Source organism: Heterodontus francisci, chromosome 11, assembly GCF_036365525.1.
Source record: "Heterodontus francisci isolate sHetFra1 chromosome 11, sHetFra1.hap1, whole genome shotgun sequence".
Classification (NCBI taxonomy): domain Eukaryota; kingdom Metazoa; phylum Chordata; class Chondrichthyes; order Heterodontiformes; family Heterodontidae; genus Heterodontus; species Heterodontus francisci.
Window position 1 is genome coordinate 88,150,074 of NC_090381.1, and position 23,048 is coordinate 88,173,121.

The 23,048-nt window shown below is 43.1% G+C and overlaps 1 protein-coding gene across 5 annotated transcripts in view; it reads left to right on the plus strand.

Annotated features, from left to right (window-relative positions):
* Positions 1-23,048, plus strand: part of sphkap (SPHK1 interactor, AKAP domain containing) — a 377,209-nt gene that overhangs the window by 164,894 nt on the left and 189,267 nt on the right. The window contains exon 1 of one of the 5 annotated variants that reach the window (XM_068042428.1): positions 12,684-12,956. The exons of 2 other annotated variants lie outside the window; for them this stretch is intronic. Coding sequence is in view for 1 of the 3 variants with exons in the window: in XM_068042425.1 (XP_067898526.1) it covers positions 22,878-22,915 (38 nt within the window). In the remaining 2 variants the exon portion in view is untranslated. Of the gene's footprint in view, positions 1-12,683; positions 12,957-22,851; positions 22,916-23,048 lie in introns of those variants that run through there. 2 more of the 5 variants (XM_068042429.1, XM_068042425.1) reach the window with 2 other exon arrangements.

Sequence of the window (23,048 nt, forward strand, 5' to 3'; positions counted from 1 at the left end):
ACCCCGGCACCCACGCCCTCCTGCTCCCCCCACCACCACAATTTCTCACAGTTGGCTCTGGTAGAGCTATTATGTAGGTAAATGTTTATTCATTCTACTGCATTTGAAATTGATGTTGAAAACAGAAATTTATCTTTAGACAAGGTATGCAGTGTGTATATGTACAGGTTGTGAATCAGATATGGTCGGTGACTGCATAACTATTGTAAGGCAACATACTTGACCTTGACCTCACCAATATGCCTGCCGCAGATGCATATGTCCAAGACAGTATTGGTAGGAGTGACCACCGCACAGTCATTGTGGAGACAAAGTCCCGCCTTATTGTGTAGCACTACCACCATGCTAAATGGGATAGATTTCAAACAGTTCTAGCAAAGCAAAACTGGGCATCCATGAAGCTGTGGGCCATCAGCAGCAGCAGAATTGTACTCAACCACAATCTGTAACTTCATGGCCTGGCATATCCCCTTCTCTATCATTACCATCAAGCCGGGTGTTTCATCTTTATATTGTCTCTGGTTCCCAGATGTTGGAATGAATCACATTTTGAACCTGTAAAAGACCGGAGTCAGTCTTGTTTATTACAGTACCATGCTTTGTGCTGCAGAGCCTGATTCTTGTGTTACATAAAACATGACTCCCCAGTGCAGCCATGAATGAGGCCCCCCACTGGAACACTTACACATAACAACTAATTCCTAGCTAATTAGTTCCTAACACTTTACAGATAGTATAACAATATACATATATATAACATCCCTCTTTCTTATATCAATATAACTGTCAATATAAATAAAGAAGATTATCATCTGACTTGTGGAAATAATCTGAACCCCTTTTTAGAGTCTTTTAAAATATTATTCACGGTATCACTTGGGTGGTAAGATGTCGTGCCTCCATCCTGTAGATTTGGCATTTGTTGCTCTCAGTGGTGAGTTGGCACACTGTACAGGCGATGTTGTGTCACTTGCTGGTGATGTTGTTAAGGTTGTATCTCTTGATAGTGATGTTTCTGGTGCTGTTGATGGTCTTTTCTGTTGTTTCTGCTCAAGTGTAGGTCAAATATGGATTCTGTTCCTTCTCATTTGGTTACCGGTTTCAGTCTCAATGATATATGACCTTGGAGTCTCAGCTTCACTAACAACTTTTTCTGGGCTCCAAGTTATCATGATTGTACGTGTACAGTTTGTCCTTTCAACAGTTCGGGTAGGGATTTAGCATATTTGTTGAAGTGTTGCTCTCCTCTTACCTGTGCTTCAGTGAGTTGTTGTCTCACTTCCGCCTGGTCACTTGAAGGATGTATTTTGCTTGGCAGAGTTGTCTTATATTTTCTTCCATTTAACAGCTCTGCAAGTGATTTCATGTCAGCCTTGAGAGGTGTGGATCGGAGTGGCAATAAGGCCAGTTTTGGGTCTTCCTTCGTCTCTTGGCATTTCACAAGTGTCCTTTTGACCATCTGGACATGTCCCCGTGGGTAGTGTGGTGATGAGGTTTTAGATTAGATTAGAGATACAGCACTGAAACAGGCCCTTCGGCCCACCGAGTCTGTGCCGAACATCAACCACCCATTTTATACTAATCCTACACTAATCCCACATTCCTACCAAACATCCCCACCTGTCCCTATATTTCCCTACCACCTACCTATACTAGTGACAATTTATACCGGCCAATTTACCTATCAACCTGCAAGTCTTTTGGCTTGTGGGAGGAAACCGGAGCACCCGGAGAAAACCCACGCAGACACAGGGAGAACTTGCAAACTCCACACAGGCAGTACCCGGAATCGAACCCGGGTCCCTGGAGCTGTGAGGCTGCAGTGCGCCACTGCGCCACTGTGCCGCCCTAATGATGGTGATGGTGCTGAACCCATACTGGTCAGCGAATTCCTTAAATTGTTTGGATGTAAATTGGGTGCCATTGTCACATATAAACCTTTCAGGAATCCCTCGATCAGTGAACAGAACTCGTACTGCTGAGATTATTGTTGTGACTCTCAAGTCATTCATCTTCCGGATAAAAGGACATTTTGAGTAGTAGTCTGCAACTATAAGATAACATTCTTGATTACGTGTGAATAAATCAACTCCTACAATATGCCATGACCTGGGTGGTACTTCAGTAGCTATCATCTCCTCTTTCTGTTGTGAGTTTCTGTACTTCTGGCATACATTGCATGTAGACACCATATTTTCGATATCTTTGTATATGTCTATCCAGGACACAGCTGATTTGGCTCTGAGCTTACACTTCTCCATTCCCATATGGCTTTTATGTATCTTTTGGAGAAGTTCTTCCTGGATTGTTTTGGGAATGATTATTCTGGATCCGGCCAGCAGATCACCATCTTCCAGTGAGATGTCATCTCTGATAGACCGGTATTGCTGGCTGTGTGTGCTTATCCTATCAGGCCATCCCTGGATCACTTGCTGAGATAGTATCTGTAACTCCTCATCTTTGCTGGTCTCATCTCTAAGTTGACTCAGTTTCGGTGGTGTTACGTTCACGAGGTGATGAATCTTTATGCCTCGATCTTTTATCTCATGTTTCTCCTGTGGTGACAATGAGATAGGGTGTCGGCCAGCAGCATTTCTCTTCCTGGCTTATATTTCAGAGTGAAATCATAATTCTGAAGCCTCAAGAGTAACCTCTCCAGTCTTGCTGGTGCTTTACATAGATATTTCTTGTAGATCTGCTCCAGTGGATGATGATCATTCTCCACTGTGAACTTCTTCCCATAGAGATATGTGTGAAACTTCTCACATCCATACATGACTCCCATAAGCTCTCTCTCTATGTTTGATGTACATTCTTTAGTTGTTGTTTCACTGCATCGACTCTGCTGCCTGTCTCTTGGCTTAACTGAAGGCTAGCCATTTGGTAAGTCAGTCTTCCTCTGTCTGCTCATGGCTTCATGTGCTCTGGCAGTGTCTACAGCCCACGATATGGTGAGCTTCCACTGTCCGATTAGACCTTTCTGTACTTCAGAATGTGCAGAACCCCAAATGAACTTTTTCTTTATTCATTCATGGGATGTGGGCGTCGCTGGCCAGGCCAGCATTTATTGCCCATCCCTAATTGCCCTTGAGAAGGTGGTGGTGAGCTGCCTTCTTGAACTGCTGCAGTCCATGTGGGGTAAGTACACCCACAGTGCTGTTAGCAAGGGAGTTCAAGGATTTTGACCCAGTGACAGTGAAGGAATGGCGATATAGTTCCTAGTCTGGATGGAGTGTGACTTGGAGGGGAACTTGCAGGTGGTGGTGTTCCCATGCATTTGCTGCCCTTGTCCTTCTAGTTGGTAAAGGTCGCGGGTTTGGAAGGTGCTGTCGAAGGAGCCTTGGTGCATTGCTGCCATGCATCTTGTAGATGGTACACAGCATGCCACTGTGCGTCAGTGGTGGAGGGAGTGAATGTTTGTAGATGGGGTGCCAATCAAGCGGGCTGCTTTGTCCTGGATGGTGTCGAGCTTCTTGAGTGTTGTTGGAGCTGCACCCATCCAGGCAAGTGGAGAGTATTCCATCACACTCCTGACTTGTGCCTTGTAGATGATGGACAGGCTTTAGGGAGTCAGGAGGTGAGTTACTCGCCACAGGATTCCTAGCCTCTGACCTGCTCTTGTAGCCACGGTATTTATATGGCTACTCCAGTTCAGTTTCTGGTCAATGGTAGCCCCTAGGATGTTGATAGTGGGGGATTCAGTGATGGTAATGCCATTGAATGTCAAGGGGAGATGGTTAGATTCTCTCTTGTTGGAGATGGTCATTGCCTGGCACTTGTGTGGCACAAATGTTACTTGCCACTTATCAGCCCAAGCCTGGATATTGTCCAGATCATGCTGCATTTCTATGTGGACTGCTTCAGTATCTGAGGAGTCAAGAATGGTGCTGAACATTGTGCAATCATCAGCGAACATCCCCACTTCTGACCTTATGATTGAAGGAAGGTCATTGGTGAAGCAGCTGAAGATGGTTAGGCCTAGGACACTACCCTGAGGAACTCCTGCAGTGATGACCTGGAGCTGAGATGATTGATCTCCAACAACCACAACCATCTTCCTTTGCGTACGGTATGACTCCAGCCAGCGGAGGGTTTTCCCCCTGATTCCCATTGACCTTAGTTTTGCTAGGGCTCCTTGATGCCATGCTCGGTCAGATGCTGCCTTGATGTCAAGGGCAGTCACTCTCACCTCACCTCTTGAGTTCAGCTCTTTTGTCCATGTTTGAACCAAGGCTGGAATGAGGTCAGGAGCTGAGTGGCCCTGGCGGAACCCAAACTAGCTGCTCTATCAGCCGTTCATCTGTGTCTTTAAATTTTCATTTTCTGGCTGCATTTTTCAATCTTGCTACAAAATTGTCAATAGGCTCACCTAGTTCCTGTCTGAGGCATTGAAATTCATACCAGTATATCCAATGATTTGATTTTAGCTGGAGATGGGTTCTGAATCTTTCAAAAATGTTGTCTGAGTTTCTGCTGTCCTCTTCCCTTAGGTCCCAACTGTTAAATAAATTTAATCCTTTATCTCCAGCCCAGAGAAGGATATAGCTGACCATCTCCTCTGCACTAGTACCTTTTAGGAAACTACCGAATGCCACATTGCACTTTTGTTTAAACTTCTCAAATGCCTCTACGATATCATCAGCTTTCTAATTCATGATGGGCTGTAGCTGTGCATTCATTCCTGTCCCAGCTGACATTTTTATTTTTTTTTCGAGTTTTCAAATGAGTTACTCAGTTTTTCTTTCTGGTACTAATTTGTGTCACTTTTCTCAATCTAATGCTTTTAAAAATGTTCTAGGCTTACTCACAGACACTCGCTGTCACCATGTTTCATTTTTATGTTGTTTCTGGTTCCCAGATGTTGGAAAGAATCACACTTTGAACTTGGAAAAGGCTGGAGTCAGTCTTGTTTATCACTGTACCATACTTTGTGCTGCAGAGCCTGATTCTTGTGTTACTTATAACATGACTCCCAGTGCGGCCATGAATGAGCCCCCCCACCAAAACACTGACACATAATGACTAGTTCCTAGCTAATTAGTACCTAACACTTTACAGATAGTATGACAATATATACATATATAGCATTGGGAGACCAACCCTCGTTCAATGAAGAGTGCAGGAGGGCAAACCAGGAGCAGCACCAGGCATACCTCAAAATGAGGTGTCAACCTGGTGAAGCTACAACCCAGGACTATTTGCATGCCAAACAGCGTAAGCAGCATGCTATAGACAGAGCTAAGTGATCCCATAACTAACGGATCAAACCTAAGCTTTGCAGTCTCGCCACATCCAGTCATGCATGGTGGTGGACAATTAAACAACTAACTGGAGGATGTGGCTCCACAAATATCCCCATCCTCAATGATGGGGGAGCCCAACACATCAGTGTGAAAGATAAGGCTGAAGCATTTGCAACAATCTGCAGCCAGAAGTGCCGACTCGATGATCCATCTTGGCCTCCTCCTGAAGTCCCCAGCAATTCGATTCACTCCATGTGATATCAAGAAACAACTGAAGGTACTGCATACTGCAAAGGCTATGGGCCCTGACAACATTCTGGCATTAATGCTGAAGGTCTGTGCTCCAGAACTTGCTGCATCTCTAGCCAAGCTGTTCCAGTACAGCTACAAACACTGATATCTACCCAACAATGTGGAAAATTGCCCAGGTATGGCCTGTACACAAAAGCAGGACAAGTCCAACCCAGTCAATTACCGCACCATTAGTCTACTCTCAATCATCAGTAAAGTGATGGAAGGGGTCGTAGACAGTGCTCTCAAGTAGCACTTGCTTAGCAATAACCTGCTCAGTGATGCTCAGTTTGGGTTCTGCCATGGCCACTCAGTTCCTGACCTCATTCCAGCCTTGGTTCAAACATTGACAAAAGAGCTGAACTCAAGAGGTGAGGTGAGAGTGACTTGACATCAAGGCAGCATTTGACCGAGTATGGCATCAAGGAGCCCTGGCAAAACTGGAGTCAATGGGAATCGGGGGAAAATTGTCCGCTGATTGGAGTCATACATAGCGTAAAGGAAGATGGCTGTAGTTGTTGGAGGTCAATCATCTCATCTCCAGGACATCACTGCAGGAGTTCCTCAGGGTAGTGTCCCAGGCCCAACCATCTTCAGCTGCTTCATCAATGACCTTCCTTCAATCATAAGGTCAGAAGTGGGGATATTCACTGTTGATTGCACAATGTTCAGCATGATTCGCGACTGCTCAGATACTGAAGCAGTCCATATAGAAATACAGCAAGACCTGGACAATATCCAGGCTTGGGCTGATAAGTGGCAAGTAACATTTGCACCACACAAGTGACCATCTCTAACAAGACAGAATCTAACCATCTCCCCTTGATATTCAATGGCATTATGATCGCTTAAACCCCCACTGTCAACATCCTGGGGGTTACCATTGACCCGAAACTGAACTGGAGTAGCTATATAAATACCGTGGCTACAAGAGCAGGTCAGAGGCTAGGAATCCTGTGGCAAATAACTCACCTCCTGACTCCCCAAAACATGTCCACCATCTACAAGGCACAAGTCAGGAGTGTGATGGAATACTCTTCACTTGCCTTGATGGGTGCAGCTCCAACAACACTCAAGAAGCTCGACACCATCCAGGACAAAGCAGCCCACTTGATTGGCACCCCATCCACAAACATTCACTCCCTCCACCACCGATGCACAGTGGCAACAGTGTGTCCCATCTACAAGATTCACTGCAGCAACGCACCAAGGCTCCTTCGACAGCTTTCCAAACCCACAACCTCTACCACCTAGAAGGACAAGAGCAGTAAATGGTTGGGACATCACCACCTGCAAGTTCGCCTCCACGTCACACACCATCTGACTTGGAGCTATATCGCCATTTCTTCACTGTCGCTGGGTCAAAATCCTGGAACTCTCGTCCTAACAGCACTGTGGGTGACCCTACTCCACATGGACTGCAGTGGTTCAAGAAGGCAGCTCACCACCACCTTCTCCAGGGCAATTAGGGATGGCCAATAAATGCTGACCTAGCCAGCGACGCCCACATACCATGAATGAATAAAAAAATAGTTTTTGTACTTATTCTTCAGGTGATGGGTCTCATTGACAAGGCTGGCATTTATTGGTCATCTGTAGCTGCCCTTGAAAATGAGGTGGTGGCTATCCTTCGTGAACCAGTGCAGTCTGTGTGGAGTAGGAACACCTATGGGGCTGTTAGGCAAGGAGAACCAGGATTTTGACCCAGAAACAATGAAGGAGCAGCAATATATTTCCAAGTCAGGATGGTGTATGATTTGGAAGGAAACTTGGAGATGGTGGTGCTTCCTTGTGCCTACTTCCCTTCTCCTTTTAGGTGGTGGAGGTCACAGGTTTTGGAGATGCTTTTAAAGAAGCCTTGACAACATGCTGCAGTGCATCCTGTAGCTAGTGCACACTGCTGTCATGGTACACAGGGTGGAGAGACTGGATCTTTCAGTGGGGATGTGATCAAGTGAACTACTTTGTCCTGGATGGTGTCAATTTTCATAAATGCTGCTAGATCTGCATCCGTCCAGGCAATTTGAGAATGCTGCATCTACAGTGGGATCAAAGTCAAACCAGCATTTCATTCTGTGCCATTGATAGAGAAGAATTTAATTCATTGAGAGTAAATGCTGTGACTATATTTTCTGTTCTACAAAGAATTAACAGGCATCTGTATTCCATGGTGGTCTGAAGTTTCCTACCCTTCTAAAAATCGATTAGTGAACAATAGCAAAATATAAGAAAAATAGCTGATTTTGCTAATTAAGGTCATTAATGTGTACACTTAACTGATAGCATTCTGCCAGAGTCAGAAAGTTGGGGGTGAAGTCTCACCATATTATTTTCATAATTTCCTCCAAGTCAGACCTGACATTAGTTAACATAACACAGGAATATGTCAAAGTATCACCAGTTCTGTGATGGATGTGAATAACACAGAGCCAGTTTACTTTGAGTATAATCAGATATTCTTATAAATAAATAATGATTAGATTATTATCTTTGATTCTTCAGAAGAAAACAAGTAAATAAAAATGACAGCGGTAAAATAGAAAGTCTTATATAACAAGTAAAAACCCTGTGTTAAATGAACCCCATCACCACAAGGACTGGAAGGGTTCAACAAGTCAACCTACCAGTACCTTCCCAGGGCAACTGGGACAGTCAATAAGTGCAGTCTTAACAGAGGCATCCACATCTTGAGAACAAATCGCAAAAAAACAAGCATTGAAAAATGAGTAACTCCCACAACCTCTTTTGTTAAAAAGGATACACTAACAATCTCCTACAAGAATGGATTTGATTGCTGCTGTAAATACAGCATAAATTCCATGATCTTATGTTTCCTGTAGGGAGCCATGCATGAAGAGCATCAGTCAGAGAATCAGAACAACAGTGTTATAGTCCAAACCCAGATCTGGGTTCCCTTCCAGCCAGGCTTCCTCACAGGGCACACAAGAATGCAGAATTGACCTACATTGGGCGGCACAGTGGCGCAGTGGTTAGCACCGCAGCCTCACAGCTTTAGGGACCCGGGTTCGATTCCGGGTACTGCCTGTGTGGAGTTTGCAAGTTCCCCCTGTGTCTGCGTGGGTTTTCTCCGGGTGCTCCGGTTTCCTCCCACACGCCAAAAGACTTGCAGGTTGATAGGTAAATTGGCCATTATAAATTGTCACTAGTATAGGTTGGTGGTAGGGAAATATAGGGACAGGTGGGGATGTTTGGTAGGAATATGGGATTAGTGTAGGATTAGTATAAATGGGTGGTTGATGTTCGGCACAGACTTGGTGGGCCAAAGGACCTGTTTCAGTGCTGTATCTCTAATCTAATCTACATTTGTTTTGCAATGACTTTTAAAAGCTGCAATTTTTTAAACTCCGATTAATGGATAATGAAAAATAGAATAGGGATAGAAATTGGTATTTGTTGCGTCCATGTTTTGGCTGTAAAACAGGTGTAAAGCATGCAAACCTAGCAGTGTGATGGCACGCTCACAATCTGGGCAGGTGGTGGTCCCATTGCTATGTTTGTAGGAACCATTTTAAAACAGGCATTAAGGCCTTTCATTAAGTTAATAAGGGGCCTAATGCTTGCTTAAGGGTCCCTTTGATAAAATGAGTTAGCAAAGAACAGGGCAGGTGGTGGATCTGCTCAGGATTATTCATCAGCCCCTCAGTAAGTGTTAGGACCGCTCCCACTACAGTCTTTGTGATTGGCACTCCCATTGTCCTATCTAACCCCCCCCCCCTTACCCCACCCCCCCCCCCCCCCCATTCCTGGAACTTCCCTAATGCTGCTGCTGATTGCCTGAAATTCCTTTTGCTTGTTGCACATGCTGACTGGAGTTGTGACAGGTGGCAGCAGCTTGCCTAGAATATGTAAATGAAGTCCAAGGCCAAATTTCATGCTGAGTAGCATTTCACCTCATAGTACTGATTGGGCAGGTTATTATCGAACAACAAACCGTTGCTACAACAACATACAATGGTAGGAGAGCCTTGATTACAGATTAGAATGAGAATGATTATTAGAATAAAACTATGAACAGTGTTTGAACAACCTCAATATTAGAAATACACTGCATTATTTTCCCATATGAAATGATTGCCATTGAAAATCTTTGAATCTGTAATTTAAAAGAAAGGGAAAGCCTTAAAAAATATTCTTACCGTAGTTATATTCTCATAATACTATTTCCTCCCTGAATTTTAAAAAATATTTTATTAGGAGATTATAGAAAAATGAACTATAATTTATTATTTTAGGTTATAAGTTGTGGAAAATATAATTTTTTTCTGTATAAATTAATATTGTGCAGTGGTTCCATTTTATTATAAAATATAAATTAAAAAGCTGGATACAAACTGAATAGTTTTAAACCATTTTTTCCTTGACTGTTATTACTGACATTTTGGCCACTTTATTTATATTATTGCAAAATAATAACAATTAAAGTTAAGTATTGATGAAAAGAGAGACATGTTGTCGAAGCTTTTTGGCTTGCACTCATCAGGACAATCCACAAGAATACCAATGTAAGGGAAAACAACAACTTTATGCTGTATGAGAAGAGAGTGCTGATTGATTGGCAAGTGAACTCTGATTGGTAGAGGCATTGCCATGGAGACTGTACCAGTTTACAGTGACTGACAGTTAACTGCCAAGCTTTGTTTGAAATTTAAACCAGCAGCTTGACTCTGATTGGTCAAGGCATTGCTCTGAGGAATGAACCAGCGAATGGCTGTCACTTATTTTGTTTAGCTGAAGCAGGCTCAATGTTTCTACATGTTCTTTCTGTCTGCAAAGAACAGTGCCCTGTGTATTAATATAAGTGACAGCCATTCACTGGTTCATTCCTCAGAGCAATGCCTTGACCAATCAGAGTTAAGCTGCCTGGTTTAAATTTGAAACAAAGCTTGGCAGTTAATTGTCAGTCAATGTAAACTGTTGCATCCTCCATGGCAGTGCCTGTACCAATCAGAGTTCACTTGCCAACCAATCAGCACTCTTTTCTCATACAGTATAAAGTTATTGTTTTCCCTTACATTGGTAGTCTAGCGGATTGTCCTGATGAGTGCAAGATGAAAAGTTTCGACAACATGTCGTTATTTTCAGCAATACTCAAGTTCTGTACTGCCAAATAACTAATTAAAGTTAACATTAAATCCAAGGTTTAAAGAACTTTCCAATACTACAGTATTTTTCTGTTTCTCAAGCTAAAACTTTGTCCTACTCTAGTATATTGATCACGTAAAGCTATCTAATCTTATTTTCTCCTCGGATTAAAAATTAATTAAATCTTTGTTCTGGGAAGCAATGCATATATGACTGGAAGTTGGTGATAAGCCTTATCACATAGATATCAAGGAGCGTTCTCTAAAATGTTAATATGACAAAAAAATAGCAGTACGACAAAGACCTAGACTGCATCGATTGAAATTCAGACAGTAAGCATAGCCAAAGCTGGGAGATGAAGAACAGCACAAAACTGGCAGAGAATTATAAAACGATTCTCCACTTTAATGTCCCCATTATATCAAGAGTTTGTCTGGTATTCTCGAACTATACTTCAAACCACTTTTGAACATGAAATATAGATGCCTTGTGAGTAAATTGGGACTATCTCTATTTTCCCTCAGCCATTTACCACTGGACTTGCACACTCCATAGCTACATTGACAAACTTTGTGATATTTATACCAGTTGAGGATCTCACTAAATTACTTGAGTAGTGTTAAGGAATCATTGTTATAGATTCATACTGTGATTGGTCTTGTTTTGCTATTGCTAACCTAATAGCAGTATACATTTTAAAAATTGTAGATTCCCACAATTTCTTTTATCAGGTCATAAATGAAAATGGATAACAGGCATTTAATTCATTTTCCAACAAAAGACAAAAAAGAAAATGTTTTTATTGCCCAATTTTATACCAACTGCCACATACCACAAACAGAGAAGAGGGCAAGTACATGAATTACTCCCAGGTTTCTACCAATTTTCACACCGGTTGTAGAACAGCTTGAGAATAAGGGGATGATTTTTGTCAGCTACTTTAGGCACCAAAGATCCTCCTAGGTGGTTAAGATGGAGTCTTGAACTGAAATGCCGGTTTAGCCCACGCTTAGCACAAGACTCTACCTTGGTAAAGGAGTTGGAGGAGTGCTAGGAACAGCCGCCCTGAGGATTGTTAAGGGGCAGATTACATAAAATCACCTGCTAGAGCACATTGGAGAGGCTGCACAGCATTTTAGTGGTTAGCGCTTGGCCAAATGTCCTGTCCTAACATCGCCCAGTTGAGTAGGAGTGAACAAGTCATTGCTTAGGATTTCAGGTGCTACCTAAAGGTATATCACCATTTACTCTTAATTTGCTGCTGGAGGTTTAAAAAGGACTTTTGAAACTCATGGGGAGACTTTCTGGGACAATTTGTCAAGATTTCGCCAACACTCTAACAACATTTATTCTGAAAATTCTCTGAGAAAGTCACCTAAAAAGAATTAGTGCTGTGCTATTTTACCTTATTGGACATCTTATAGGACACCAAGAGACAGGGAGTGCTTATCCATGGACATCTTGCTAGGAGTCCCTCTTGGTCTGCAGGAGGAATGGGAGGAGAACATTAGGCCAGGCAGAGTGGCATCAGCTGCTGCAAGAGAGAGGGACAGGAGGGCCAAGACAATGAGATGGACTCGGTCCTCTTTGTGGGTACAGGACATCCCTTCTCCTCTGAACCTCCTCCACTAGGACCTCCAGTGCTGTGTCTGAGAATCTGTGTGCCCTGTCCCTTGGTCCCTGAGCCATCCTGAAACCTAACGTTGTCTGTCACTCCACACCTGCAGTGGAAGTGGGTTCATGGAGCCCACATATACTGTCCACAAAAATTGCTTCTAATCAATGCTAGAATGCTAAACGTGCAAGTTCAAATTATGGTAATCAGCACTTAAACCCAAAACTGCGTGCAAAAACAAAACTTTGAAAAGGCGTGTCTTATTAGCACAGCAACCAGTTAGAGCCTGTTTTCACATTTTCACCAAAATAACTCCCAGTCTCTTGCTAAAATTCTTTCACTTCTTATGAGGAAGCACCTGATCTCCGGTTGTCACGTCCTTCAGAGAAGATGTGAAATATAGGTTCATTGCTGTTGCTGGGATACTGCTACCACAGAAAAGCTGCAATTTCCTTATGCAACAACACTGACAACATTTCAGAGTGATTTATCATGTGAAGAACGTTGATAAATTTCAGAGTGATCAGATGCCATGTAAATGAAAACATTATTTATTACTATGACCATGACAATCTTCCTGTGTTTGGAAATTCAGTGGATTGCAGAGAAAACTTGATTTCCACTATCTTGGAAAAATACTTGAGATTGTTGTTAAGAGAAGTAAGAAGCATCAAGCAAGAGTGAGGGTGGCTGTAGGAAGGCAGGTAAGTAACATAAAGAAAGAAAAGAAAGAACTTGTTTTTATATTGTACTGTTCCAAAAGAATTTACTGCCAATGAAGTACTTTTGAAGTGTAGTCATTGTAATGTAGAATAGCAATGTGATAATTATGGACTTTATTGATGAAAAGACATGGAATAGATGTTGCTGTAATGATTTCTTTATTTTGTCTGATGCAATGTAAATGAAGTACATGGAGTCCAGTTATGCTGAATATCTTAAACAGATTTATTGCAGCTGAACTATTATGTACAATACAGAGCAAACTATTTACAGAACCTTCCTCTAGGTGGTACAGTTGCAGAGTGACTCTGGCTTGGAGTCACATGAATGCATCCTAGTACTTAGCTCATTAGCATACTAAGATCTTAAAGGGACATCACTCATAAAAGCAATCATATAATATCCCCTTTCTTTCCAAAGATAAATCTCCACTGCAACAATTAAAAGGTCATAACATTATATATCATCAACATTAATTATATAGGATATAGATTATAACATTTACAAGTATGGAAGCTTAAGAGTCCATGTATCATTTTGGTGGTTTGACAACTCTTCCAGATCTGGTTATAGTATAACCTTCTGGGGATGTGGATTTCAGTCTTGGTTGTTTTTGGTTTGCAGACATGTTGTCAATGTGTTGGTTGTCATGTAGTTGCATCACACCCTCATCGACAGAATGTGTTCTTTCGAGTCCGCTGTGCGCAATTGGAGTACTGCACACTTCTCTTAGTTGGCTTCGGTTCTTCTCAACACCGCTCCGCTAGATGTTGTAATCTCGTACGACCTAGGCTCACTGCATACTTTGGATACCACTGCGAGTAACCATGTTCTCATTGAGGGATGTATGACCCTGACCTTTTGTCCTATGTGTAGCTGAGGTAGTTCTGCCCCTGCATGTCGGTCATGCACCATCTTCATTCTCCCTGTTTTTTGAGCAGTGTCTCCTGTATCTCAAAGAATTTGGACAGATGATGGCTTGGCAGACTTGTTCGCACTTGTCTGCCAAACATGATCTCTGCTGGTGACGGTAAGCCCATATCCATAGATGTAGCTCTGAGGTGGAGTATGGCAACACGAAAATCTTGTTTCGTTATCCTACACTTCAGGATAAGTGCTTTGACTGTGCAAACTATTCGTTCGGCAAGACCATTAGACCTAGGGTAATATAGTGAGGACATCACATGGTTTGCGCCCATTGGCGCACATATCCTTGAAAGATCTACACATATACTGTGGCCCATTGTCAGAAATGATTTCTTCTAATAGACTGAATGTGGCACTCAATTGGCTGGATTTTAAGGAGCCCTCAATGTCGGGATCCATGGTGGTGGTGGGGGTGGGGGGGCCTGGAGATGGCCCCGGATGAGGCCTGCCACGGACCTCAACGCCGGCAGGGCCCGGTCCGATCCTCCCGGCAGCAGCGGGGCACTGTGGGGCCTGGCAGCCAGCACTGCTGAGCCTTTGGATCTCTGTCCAGGGAAACGAGGCACAACGCTGGTGGGGAGGGGGAGGAGGTAAGTTTCATAGTGCGGGGGGGGGGGGGCGGTGGGGAACGGGGTCAACAGTCAGATTAACTTTATCGGTGTAGGGGATGGTGGGAAGCATTGTAGTTTAAAGTTTGTGCAGTTTGTGGTTGGGAAGGTCCGATTGTAAAAGTAAGTGTTTTGGTGGGGGGGAAAGTTAGCTGGTAAAGATAAGTGTTTTGGGGGGAGAAGGGCAAAAAATTAATTTAATTATTATTGTGGGGGGGGGGGGGGGGTGTGGGAGAGGGGCATAAGTGACGTATTTATTTAATTTCATTAAATGCTTCTTTAAATATTTAAATATGCCAGTAGGGCTAGCAGCCCTTTACAAATAGTGTCAACGCCTGCAGACAGGCAGCTGACGCCATTGCCAGGGACAGACAGCCCACCCCCAACACATGAACGGGGTAGGGTGGCCCACCCCAGCTAATTAAATGAGCTACCATGCTTGGAATTACGGCGGCTGTTTGGAGTGCGGCCCGCATGGGTGGGCCGTCATTTTTTTCACCTGCTGACAAAATCGGCGGTGGGCTTATAAAATTCAGCCCAATGTGTCTGCGATGACTGCACTTGAAGTGTCTTTTACCTGTCTGACATTGGGAAATTTGGGGAATTGATCAGTGCCTAAGATAAAGTCTTCTCCATTCACAGAAAATAGATCAATGATTTTGGACCATGGGACTGACAGAATCCCATGAGGTTGCAGAGGTTCTTTACATTGTTATGGCTGGTGGCTCTGGCATTCCTCACATGCCTTCACTAACCTTTCGATGTCACTGTTTATCCCTGGCCAATAAACAGTGTCTCATGCCAGTTGTCTGGTTCACTCATTGCCCATATGGCCTTGGTGAAGTTGTTACAAGATGCCCTCTCGGAGAGCTTTGGGCACAATCACTTGTTTTCCCTTGAAGCTGACACCTCTCGAGATACTGAGTTCATCTCTGTCAGGCCAAAAGCATATGAGGATTTCTGGCACCTCTTTTACCGTATTATTAGAATTAGAACATTACAGCGCAGTACAGGCCCTTCAGCCCTCGATGTTGCGCCGACCTGTGAAACCATCTGACCTACACTATTCCATTTTCATCCATATGTCTATCCAATGACCACTTAAATGCCCTTAAAGTTGGCGAGTCTACTACTGTTGCAGGCAGGGCGTTCCACGCCCTTACTACTCTCTGAGTAAAGAAACTACCTCTGACATCTGTCCTATATCTATCACCCCTCAACTTGAAGCTATGTCCCCTCGTGTTTGCCATCACCATCCGAGGAAAAAGACGCTCACTATCCACCCTATCTAACCTTCTGATTATCTTATATGTCTCTATTAAGTCACCTCTCCTCCTCCTTCTCTCCAACGAAAACAACCTCAAGTCCCTCAGCCTTTCCTCGTAAGACCTTCCCTCCATACCAGGCAACATCCTAGTAAATCTCCTCTGCACCCTTTCCATAGCTTCCACATCCTTCCTATAATGCGGTGACCAGAACTGCACGCAATACTCCAGGTGCGGTCTCACCAGAGTTTTGTACAGCTGCAGCATGACCTCGTGGCTCCGAAACTCGATCCCCCTACTAATAAAAGCTAACACACCATATGCCTTCTTAACAGCCCTATTAACCAGGGTAGCAACCTTCAGGGATTTAAGCACCTGGACACCAAGATCTCTCTGTTCATCTACACTACCAAGAATCTTCCCATTAGCCCAGTACTCTGCATTCCTGTTACTCCTTCCAAAGTGAATCACCTCGCACTTTTCCGCATTAAACTCCATTTGCCATCTCTCAGCCCAGCTCTGCAGCCTATCTATGTCCCTCTGTACCCTACAACATCCTTCGGCACTGTCCACAACTCCACCGACCTTAGTGTCATCTGCAAATTTACTAACCCACCCTTCTACACCCTCTTCCAGGTCATTTATAAAAATGACAAACAGCAATGGCCCCAAAACAGATCCTTACGGTACACCACTAGTAACTAAACTCCAGGATGAACATTTGCCATCAACCACCACCCTCTGTCTTCTTTCAGCTAGCCAATTTCTGATCCAAAGCTCTAAATCACCTTCAACCCCATACTTCCGTATTTTCTGCAATAGCCTACCGTGGGGAACCTTATCAAACGCCTTACTGAAATCCATATACACCACATCCACTGCTTTACCCTCATCCACCTGTTTGGTCACCTTCTCGAAAAACTCAATAAGGTTTGTGAGGCACGACCTACCCGTCACAAAACCGTGCTGACTATCTCTAATGAACTTATTCTTTTCTAGATGATTATAAATCCTGTCTCTTATAACCTTTTCCAACATTTTACCCACAACCGAAGTAAGGCTCACAGGTCTATAATTACCAGGCCAATATCTGGCCAATCTTCTGTGATGACTCTCTACAGTGCCTTCAGTTGTGGGTCATTGGCTGATTCTGATTGTAGTTGGCCACATTTATGCTGACCAATATGCAATAAATCGATTTGAGTGCATTGTCCACCTCAATGTCCATGCTGTCTACTTGTAGATCCAGTGGAACTATTTCATTCTTGTTCAGGTTTGGCAATCTGTTTAGTGTATCCGAGGTGACCATTTTGGTACCCGGTCTGTAGCAGACGTCGAAGTCGTACCCCTGTGCTTTCACTCAGAGTCGCTGTAGTCGAGGTGATGCGCTTGTCAATGGTTTGCACCAGATCATCTCCAGTGATTTGTGGTCAGTTTCCACCGTGAACTGCTTACCGAACAGGTGGGTGTGGAACCTTGTGATCCCAAACACCCGAGCAGGTGTTTCATGCTCTATGTTTGAGTAATTGGACTGTGCTGAGAATAAACATTTGGACCCGAATGCTATTAGTTTGCCATCCTGCAGGATGCAAACTTCTAGCCCTTTCTGTGAGGCATCAACTTCCAGGATTGTCTTCTTCCTTGGGATGATAGTACTGCAGGGTATAGGTATCTGCTGATAATGCTTGATTAAGAGGCTCAAGTATATGCTGATGGTTGTCCTGCCATATGTATGGTATGTCTTTCTTGAAGAGCTCTCTCAGTGATGATGCTTTGTCAGACAAATTTGGAATGTGTGATGCCAAGAAGTTGAAAAATCCAAGACATCTCTGGAGGTCTTCCTTGTCTTGTAGGGTAGGCATATGCCTTACATCTTCAATTTTGCCTGGGTTGGGACGGATTCTACAATCGGAATAGATGGAGCCAAAGAGATTGATTTGACTTACATTCACCTGGCACTTCTTGTTGTTAAAAATGAGCCCTTTGCAACGAGCTACTGCCATCAGTGAATGAAGATTTCGATCATGTTCTTCCTTGGTTTTGCCCATTACCGCAATATCATCAGCAATGCATATACATCCAGGCATGTTTTCTATGATTCTTTCCATCTGCTGCTGAAACAGATCTTGACTGACAGATAAGTCGAAGGGTAGTCTCTGGAAGCAATATCTTCCAAATGGTGGTGACTTCCTGAGATTCCTTAGCTATGTGTACTGACCAATATCCTTGTTTAATATCTAACTTGGAGAAGAATTTGGCTCCTGTGAACTTCGGATTCAATTCCTCAATGTCGGAATCTTATGGGGGCATCTCTTTTGGGGAGAGGTTTAGACACCTCAGATCTAGATATACCCTGATTGCTCCATCCTTCTTTAGTACACACATAATTGAACTGCACCAGTCTGTGTGATGATGCATATGACGGATGATGCCATTGCGTTCCATGTCATCTCACTAGCACTTAAGCTTTACTTGTATGTGCATGCTGCACTTTCTGGGAGGGTCGATTGACGGAATTGCATCCTCTCTGATGTGCAGTATGATATCACCTCTGAAATCTCCTCTGACATCGAACCTGCATGAATACATTTGTTGTAGGTCATGGACTGACTCGACGTGGGTACTCTTGGTCTCTTCTGTTGTAATGGGTATCTTGGTGACCTCATGGATGGACACGATGTTCAGGTCCTTACACGTTGGTAGTCTTGCCACTGCTGGTCCACTCGTGTCTACGAGGTAAAATATTTGTGGTTTCCATGCCGACTTGCCATAGGTGCATTGCATTGTTAGTGTGCCACTGCAAAGGATAGGTGACCCACTGTACGCAGATAACTTTGCAATTGTCAGTTGTATCATTGATTTCCAATGACTCCGGTACATATCCTTCAGGATCCGGACTGGTAGGATATTTGCACAAGCTCCGAAGTCAATCTTAACCCTGAGTGTATGTTTGACAGCTGTCTTTGGGCACATGTTAATAGTAACAAAAGCTTCAAGTTGTTTGACTTCATCAACATGATGTATCAGGTTCACAATGTGAAACGTCTGTTCATCATCTGGCTGAAAATTAATCTTTTCTGAGTCTTGTCTCAGGTTTGTTTCATTGTGGATTTCATGTATCGGCTTGCAGATCTCTGGCATTTCCCTTGCTGCTGTTGCCTTGTTGCTGCACCTGTCTTCTGTTTGTTTGTGCCCTATTGTGACTTCTGGCTGCATCGTTGGAGCCACATTTCTTGCACAGGTGGGACCAGTGTCCTTTTACACCCCACGCTTTGCACAGATTTTGAAATGCAGGACAACTTTGCAGTGAGTGGGACCACACAGCTTGCTTGCTTTTCTTGACCTGGTTATTGTGCTGATAATGTTGGCTTCACCTAGTGCTTGCAGATGCTGTTGTCCAGCTACAATGGCTTGGTATTTCCTGCCATCTTCCAGCAGCGCATCAATGCTATGTCCTTTCTTTTTCCCCAAGAGGTCTTTCTGAAATACTTGAATGGGTGTTGACACAATCATTCACTCCATTAGCTGCTCTGACAGCTCAGTTTCTGAGAAATCACATTCGTCGCTCTTACTAGGGCATCTACTGATGAACTGGTCTATTGATTCCTGTGGCTTTTGCCTGTAGGACATCAATTCCATATGGTGCATTCTAAAATTCACTCGTAACCGGAGCTGATCTTCTATCACATTCCATATCTTTGTGGGATCTTTCTGGCCTTCTTCAGATAAGCCAAAGGTATTGATTCTGTGTAATCCCTCATTTCTAACTGCTATCAGTATTTTAACAGCCTGCTTCTCTGGTTCTGTAATCACTTGGTCGATGAAGCATAACTGCATTCTCTGTTTGAAAAGCTTGAACTCAGATAGGATATCAATGGCCTTCCGGTTCATGCTTGGAAATTTGGTATCCATCTTCCTGCTGTTCATTTGCTAAAAATTGCTTTAAGACTGTTTTATGACTCTGCACTGTTTCCCCTTTAAGAAATGCTCTGTTGTTTAGATTAGCTGCTTGGATTGAGAGGAGCAGGTGTTTGATAGTGTTCTGTGTTTATCGTGCTTGCAGCACTTAAGCTGGTCTGTTTACACAGCTGTTCACTAGGCAGTTCAATTGATTTTTTTACCAACGTTTGTTCATGTTCTTCACTCTCGAGTGGTTTAATAGTATTTTTATAGCCGTAGCTGCATGAATGGAAGCTCTTCTTCACACTCGACTGATTTAATATTTTTTTAAATTTGGCTGTGTAGGTGAGGCTTTGCAGTGATTGGGGTTTTCCCATACTTTTTGTAATTGGACGCTTCCTGTAATGGCGCCAACCTCGATCAGCCTGGGAGAGAAGTCGGGTCTTCGCCGCATTCTTTTTCTTATGGAGTCTTTGAAAAAAATCACTTTATAAGCACTTCAGAGGGTTTTCTTTCAAACAGTATCCCTTGACCATTGGCACAATGATTCACCTGTTTTACATGCAGCCTGTCGTTCTGTGTTCTGTCTTCTACAGCTGGCGGTAAGTTCCTCTTTTCTTTCGACTGTTTGGGCAAGTATTTCTGTGGAACCTTCTCTCTTTTGGCTGTAGGAAGGGTCATTTTCAAAGCTGTTTTACCCATGTTCTTCAACTTAGACTTTGGCTTTTCACCACCGTTACCACCATATAATGAGTTCTTTATATGGTCTTTTGCAACATAAATGAGATGCATAGAGTCCAGTTATACTGAAGATCTCAAACCGATTTATTACAGCTAAACTATTGGATGGGAAAACTCGATTTCTTTCCCAGGCTATCGAGGCCAACACCATTACAGGAGATGTCCGATTGCAAAAAGCAAGGGCAAAACCCGATCACTGCCCAGCCTCATCCCACTGCTGTCACCATATAATGAGTTCTTTATGCTGTCTGATGATAAATGAGATGCATGGAGTCCAGGTGATTGAAGATCTCAAACAGGTTTATTGCAACTAAACTATTATATACAGTACTGCACAAACTATTTACAGAACCTTACTCTGGATGTTACAGTTGCAGAGTGACTCTGGCTTGGAGTCACATGACTGCATCCTGGTACTTAGCTCATTAACATTGTTACAACCGACCGCTCCTGTCAAAGCCTCCAATCAAAATATACGATTCTGATTGTGGTGGGACCAACGCACTGTTAATTCAATCCCGTTGTTCCACAGATTGGCTAACATATCATTTAAAAACTTTCCAAATTAAAGAAAGACCCACATATTGTACCATCTATTAACCCCCGAATGAGGCTAAACAAACCAGGTATCTTTAAATCAACAAATTAACTCTTTAGTTAGAAGAACTAAATTCTTAAACACTCTGAAGATATAAACAATATTTAAAATAGAAAAAATTAGAGTCCTTGCAAATTTACAGTCCGAGGTTACTTGAAGTCCTCACAGTCATGTGATGTGGGAAAAAAGGTTCTTCCACAGTAGAACAGTCCATAGTCTAACTTCAGTAGGTGATGCTTTCCTTCTCCAGCGAATATCAACAATTAACAACTTGCAAACACTTCCAATGGAATCAATCTGACTTTAGAGTTTTTGAGGGATTAAAGATTGTCACAGTCTAACTTCCTTTGCTTCAATTTAAATTACCAGAAATCTCTGTCTTTGCTTGATGTTTTTAGAATTTTGAGAGTTAATAATAAGCAGACTAAAATCCTCTTCCTTCAGTTTAAATGGTGGAGAGCTCTTTTTCAGGTCTACTCATCACAGCTGTGTCCTCTGTGTCTGTGTGTTCAAACTGCCTTACTTGTATCGCATCACGCTCACTTCCAATGACTGTATCTATGGTATCGAGAATGCACCCTTTGAATCGCGGTCTCTGAATGACTGTTTCTAAGGCAACAAAAATGCACCTTCCTATAACTACTAAGGCTTGCCGGCTCTTAAAGCAATACTGATCCTTTGCAAGCCTTAAAGACAAACTGCATATTCCGGAAAAAAAACTACAGGACCATGACACCTCCGCCCCTAGCAGAATGAAACGCCATTCCTGAAATGCGTTTCATTACAATGGGTAAAAAAAATACAAATTGAAAAAACGCTAACATTTTTTTCCAAGTATTTACAGGTTTATACATTTCGAAAAAAAATGTTTAGACTACAGCAACAAATTCCACCAGGACATTACGGCTTTAAATTTTCAAAAGGTTGTTTTGTGTTTTTCTTCCAAGTGTCCCTATTGTCCATCACCTCAGCCAGTGAGCTGCACAGCTAGGAGCACTGACCACTACTGGGTTCACTATTCTCTGAGAAGTTTCTCGAGTACCCCTTAACCTATGTGGCCTTACTTGACACTGGAAAACCCCGTCCGGTGTAACAGAAGATGATTTTTTTCTTACCCAGGGGTGTCAAAGGAATTTGACAGTATCCCTCCAACACATCTGACTCTTTAAGACCCATTGTTGCCCACTCTATCCATACAGTCCTTTAAATGAGAATTTGGGTAGGAGCCTGTCTTCTTTACCACAGTGACTTTTCTAGAGTCCATTCAAGTTTGAGCTGACCCACAATGTTTAGTCATCAAAACCATCTGTGAATTCCAGCTGTCCTGACTAGGTTCATCTAAGCTGCCCTTCAGCATGCATTGTACCTCTGCTTCCACTTGGGCCTGTCTGTCTGGACCTAAGCGACAAGGATGTCCTTTTAAAGGAATGGTTCCCCCTATACCCACATTATGTGTGGCTAAGGTTGTACATCCTGGCTTATCACTACAAACTTTTTGAAAAATTGTGAAATCCCTTGTTATGACTTCATGCTGTTTTGCCTCTAAGTGTAAAAGCCTATTGTTTAATTTTCCTAGCCATTCTGAATTCACTAATTGGATAGTTGGAGGTTCAATCTGAGAATTTCCTAGGCCTACTTCTGCCTCATCCTTACTATCCTTTTCTTTCTCCACAGTCCCGATTACCTGACATACCTGTGCTGGCTTATCCTCCTCCCTGCGGTAATATGGTTTCAGCAAATTAATGTGCCACAACCAGTTCTTCATCTGGCGATCAGGGGTGTCAATCAAGTAATCTACCTTACCCACTCTTTTGATCACTCTACGTGGACCACTGAACCGTGCTTTCGCTGGTTCTCCTTGTGATGGTAACAACACTAATACTTCATCCCATGGTTTTATGGTAGGTTGTGGTTTTCCCACCGTTTGACAGGTGTGGCATGCCCTACAAAATTGTCTCACATCCTTTGTAAGACCTGGCTAGTAATAATGCTTGCTTATTTGTGATTTGGTCTTCCGAATTCCCCTATGTCCTG